The sequence below is a fragment of the Cariama cristata genome, unplaced genomic scaffold (assembly GCF_000690535.1).
Source record: "Cariama cristata isolate BGI_N322 unplaced genomic scaffold, ASM69053v1 scaffold39233, whole genome shotgun sequence".
NCBI classification, from domain to species: Eukaryota; Metazoa; Chordata; class Aves; order Cariamiformes; family Cariamidae; genus Cariama; species Cariama cristata.
The window spans coordinates 8257-13671 of NW_009608498.1; the positions used below are offsets into that span (position 1 = coordinate 8257).

The 5415-nt window shown below is 38.9% G+C and overlaps 1 protein-coding gene across 1 annotated transcript in view; it reads right to left on the bottom strand.

Annotated features, from left to right (window-relative positions):
* Positions 1-254: 254 nt before the first annotated feature.
* The window catches only part of PARP9 (poly (ADP-ribose) polymerase family, member 9), a 9203-nt gene continuing 4042 nt past the window's right edge, over positions 255-5415 (bottom strand). The window contains exons 5-9 of the mRNA XM_009697152.1: positions 5153-5228; positions 4322-4696; positions 3369-3517; positions 1774-1948; positions 255-586 (exon numbers count right to left, since the gene is read on the bottom strand). Coding sequence (XP_009695454.1) covers positions 255-586; positions 1774-1948; positions 3369-3517; positions 4322-4696; positions 5153-5228 — 1107 coding nt within the window. The remainder of the gene's footprint in view (positions 587-1773; positions 1949-3368; positions 3518-4321; positions 4697-5152; positions 5229-5415) is intronic.

Here is a 5415-nt window from a genome sequence, read left to right on the forward strand (position 1 = left end):
AGGCATAAAGTAAATGACCATATAAATGTGAAACTGTATTTTGTGATGCTTTCCCTTCTGTTTCTATTCACAGGTAATTTTGTTCTAATCTCCTTAAGGCATTGACTTACTTTTTTTGTTCATGGATATTTCAGAGTGCTTTGCACGAGGCACTTTGATCACAGCATGGTACTAAGTACAGCATCCTCTTAAAACCTAAGGACTAGACTTTGTCCTGAGGGGCTCTTCACAATAGCTATGGTTCTGATTAATTCTTACTGAGGATGCTCCTGGTTTCCGGAGAGGGCCATATACCTCTCCCTCACTTGGGAACAAGTCAACAAATATTGTGGAAGGGCCCCAACACTGTTGCAGATGACAAAGGTGTCAGGATTGTTTACATCATCTACTAAGCTGTCATATACCTTAGTGGCATCCCCCTCCACTGCCGGTGGTGTAATATAAGACGGCTTGCCTGTAGTGTATAAGCCTGTTAATACATCAGCCTCAAAGACGTACATTTTAGAGTCTGTTTCCCACATATCTTTACCCTCGATTAGGCTTTTTGGGTTCCTTTTAAAGTAGATGCCAGCTCCATATTTTTGCTCTGGAAAAAGAAAAAAAAATTTTCAGTGGTAGTCAGTACTAAGAGACTGTTTCTTGATTCAGTATTACATTTTATGTTACTGCTCAATGCGTGCCATCCTTTTGGAAGTAAATTTGCATTAAGTGGCTCTGATGCTAGCACTAACCTCCAATTGAAATCATGAGCAATGACAGCTGATGGCCATTCCGATTTAACTGCTACTGCAGGGATGTCCATTTGGATTTAACTGTTAGCCCAGCGATAGAAACATCAAGGTATAATGTATTTATTTAAATACTTCAGTCATTGTGCACTAGGGACTCTAATAAGCATGAAAAGGTAGGATTTTAATAATGCAAACTAGAAAAAAAAGCTTTGAGATTCAGGAGGAGAATGATGCGTAAAAATGCTATTACAGCATCACGTGGAAAAGTGCAAAGAAATTAAATTAGACCATCATCCTGTTTATTACTTTGAAAGTGTGAAAGTGTGCTGTGTGCATTGCATAGACAAGGAAAGGCAAATCTCCACTTTTCGAAGAGTTTATTTCCTGAAATCCCAATTCTGTATTTGACAAGCAAAATATCACACCCTTCAGCTACTGCAGGAGGAATTGCTAAATGCTTATCCTTTCCATTTCTGGAAACATCTGTCTACTACACTGTCTATTACAGTATTTCATAGACACCACAACTTTCTTCCTAAGCTTACTGTAGTTTGAGTGGCAGTCTGCTCAGTCAGATTATCTGCTGTCTCCGATCACACCCAAACTGAGCAGGGGGTTAGGCTAGATGACCTCAGAAGTACCTTCCAGCCTCAATTATTCTGTGATTCCTTTGAACATGTTTTAAAGCATCAAGCTGCAGAAGGCATGTTTGCAGCAAGTAAATAAGGACGTTGACTGTCTTTAAAGAGTGACACAACAAAATAAAACTTGGACATGGCTTTATGTGTATATTAACAATTCTGTCAACGGTGTCTCAGCCAGGCTAGGATCCGGGCTTATCCTCCCAGAGCCTTACTGACTCTACAGTATCAGGAAGAAAATCCATAAAAATCTTACTGTAGATAAAAAAGTAAGCTCATATGACTCTAAACGTGGGTAAGAAACAGTTCTTTTAAGAATGCTATTTTTTTTTGGATTTTAATCCAATTTTAGTAGTCAGTCACTGTTCATTTTGATTAAAGATACCAAAGCAAGTTGTTACCTGTCGGTGGAGAATACATCCTGTGAAATCCAGTTTGGCATACCGAGCTACAGAACTGAGCAGGAACATGCTGGTACAGCTTGTGGGTTATTTTGGAGGTACCTTGTTTTTCTTCTATTTTTTTTTTCATTTGTTGGAATGCAGCAGATAAAATAGAATTATGTATCTTTTCAATCTGTAACATAAATAATAGTGCAGTATAAGCAAATGGAGACCAATATCCATCAGTGCTCTTCTTCAGGCTATGTTCTTCAATGTAAGAACCTTTGATTTAGCTTGTATGCATTGACCATGTAAGTGATAAGGTATTTGAAGCATACAGCTGCTCCACAGAAAAAGAACCATGCCGCTGTCCCATGCCTCTCATTGAAATCGGTAGGAATATATCCCAGAGTATTGATTTCAAGTACTCCAGTTGTGCTGAACAGCTCAAGTATCAACCATATGTGAAAATAAGATGTATGGGTGCTTACAGCCTAATCTTGTAAAGAACTGCAAGCGTCCTGTAAGGCATGGAGAACCTCAGCTCTCATTGATTAAAACTTTACAGCTCTCGGGGGAGCAAAAAAGATCCACAGATAAGGGGCTTTTACTTTTACTTTAGCTTGTGTTTCGAGAGATTGGCTGCATGCAGCATAACACCACACAGAACATCAGGTGAATTGGCTACGCTGCAGCTCTCACTGGCGTACCCGACTCCACCAGCGGGCCAGTCACAATCCTAAGGCTAAAGTCAGAACTAGGGGCCTGCAAGGCCTCTTCTCCAGCAGCCTGCTCATGCCGAACTTCTGACTGTTCAGCTCAAAACAAGCAGATGCTGAAGCACAATCAAGCTTCTGCTCTCTTAAAAGTCATTTAACTGTGACCAATCCTCAGTGTAGCATTGTTTCAAATTCTGATGCAGCTTTTGCATTGAGACTCAATGAAGTCTTTAGTCCTGCAGATCAAGAAGCACTTGCTTTCTATCTAGTTGGTATTTGCTATTTCAATGTTAATCACCTTTCTTGTATGAAAGGCAGTTTGGCACGTGGCAGTCTAGTTTCCCGTTACCTGCTCTTACTGCTAAGCACACAAACCTCTGTTTACAAACTTCTGTATTTCTCTGTGTTGCACAGCCTCATCCTCCTCCCACTCAGTAAAGCACCAATCTCCAAGCAAGATCCCAGCTTCAACACACTACTAATCAGATCATAACTCTGACAAATTTAGTCGCTAATTTTTGGTGTCAAGCTCACAAGAAAACAGAGATGCTCCCTTAGTGTCCTGGAATATTGTACTCGTTCTAGCATACCAATCTCATATTTCTCTAGAGTCCTATAAAGGAATATTTGAAACATGAAATAAGAGACAGAATATACAGGACCATTAAAAGGACTTCTCAGAATTTAACCACACTTTTTGAGTGATTATTTGCATTATATTTAAAATACTTTATTAGGAGTAAAGACTACTATTTTAAGGATTAGGCTGATTTGATCTTAATTTTTCAAAGCAATATATTGAAATTGTTCATCTGAGTTTCTTAAGCTTGTGTTAAACACGTTAGTTCAAATATATCAGCTGAGATTTAGTTTTTCCACAAATACCCTACTTACCTTCAGAACATGAAGCCCAGCTTTTTCAAACTGTTTCTGTCTGTCTTTAAACTCCTGAACGTGTGATTCCACCAGTGAAATCTGGACGCATTTAGTAGTATTTATCTTGTGAAGGTGTCCTTCTGGAAGCTGACCTGCTTCTGGTTGGACTGTATACAAATAAGGGAGTAAAATTTTAATATATTGTAATATCTGAAGCAAGGCAATGAGGAAGGATCCAATACTTTAGTTTGGTAGTTTAGTTAGGAACAAAGAACATTAAGTATTCTCCAAAGTAATGCCAGAGGCTGATATTGAGAGAGACTGAGAGATATATATAGAGATAGAGATATTCATTTATTCATTTTTTCTACATTTATTAAAGAAACCATAGAGGGAACCAAAGAAACGCCATTTATCTTCTCCATTAGACCTCTCCACAGCCCAACTTTCATATAACGGTATCTATATTGAATGACTGTACAGACATGAGGAAAAATTGATCACTCAATAGCTTTTTGTAATGCCAGTAGTTCTATCAACTGTTAATGAAAGTCAAGGACTCTGCAGAACAAGTCTGTTGGTGGGTCCTGCAACAGTGGTCCAGCTGTAGCTAACGAAAGAGCTCAGCAAAAGTATGTGTTAAGTGCAAATTTTGTAAGTCTCCAGTGGCCAGGCTTTAAAGTGAAGCTGTCCTGGAGGAAGCCAGCGTTACAGCTGGCCGTATGACAACGGCCAGCCCCTGTATAAACTGTGCCCTGCTAGGAATATTGCCAAATGAGTAACCAAAGCTAAGCAGTGGGCTTTCAGGGGCTCACATGATAAAAGTACAGTAACAGCGGCAATTAAAGCAATGCTCAGTATGCGTGTGAACTGAATGCACGTCTGTTCACTCTCAGCAATGCATAGATAAATTTTGCTTCATGCTTGACCTTATTTAGGCACTTAGTTAGTCACTTATTTATTTTACATACCCATTAAGTACAGCAGTTCCTTCTGTTTGGCTGTAGTCTCCTCTTGCATACGAAGCAGTAATTTTTCAGTTGTGAGCACTGCATCAATCACAGCATCAGGAGGGCCCTGAAATTCGAGTTTTGCTTTTCCACCTCTCACTTCTTCTGATACACATACACTAGAATGCTGCTCTCGAGATAGTTCTGCAAACTCCTTTTTACCGAGGCTAAAAATGTAGTTGTTTTCAATAACAGCATGGTGACTTTCCTGAATTTGTACCATGCTTTGGATCCACGATTCTGCTGCTTCCAACGCTGTATGTGTGTTCCCTTTAAGTTCAATAGCTGGTTCATTATCTGCAGTCTCTTTTAAGCTTTGACTGTCTGACTCTGTACCTGGAAGAAAGATTTATTTTTTTTTATACAAGTGCATTGGAAGAGTGAGGATCTTTCAAGTGCCATCACAAATTCCTATATGTAATCCAAGATGTACAGTGCAAGAAACACACTACTCATCTGGTATGCTCAAAAAAAAAAAAGAATAGATGCCAGGAGGTAAGGTTTCCAGGAAAAAAAAAAAAAACAAACACTCATGCAGAATTTATTTGCCTTCCACTAAATGACTTCCAGCAAGTTAGGCGCAAACAATGATTTTTATGTTTGAAAATCTCATAAGGGACTGCCCAGTTCGTTCCTATTAATATAAAAATGCAAAGTGCTCACACATTTTTGCCTCACCCTTTCCCCAAGACACATATGCAAATACTAAGTTCTTTTTAAAGGAATGTGATTTCAGATTCTCAAATCTGGAGTGCTCATTTATTTGAAATGCCCTTTCTGTTCATTACTTACTCAAATGATCACTTCTGTTGTAATGTTGCTTTTTTCCCCGTTTGTGAGCTGCTGAATACAATTTTGTCTGGAAAACCTTGAAAGAGAAAAGTTTAAGCGCAGTTTGCGATCTCTGTTGTCAAATATGCAATTCATCTCTTCAAAACTCTGTTAGATAAGCAGTTTACAGCTGCAGTTACACCCCTCCCCTCCAAATTCTGAAATTGTTAACAGCTGACATTTGTCAGCTTTTTCCAGAATTTTACTCCTGACAACATCAAATG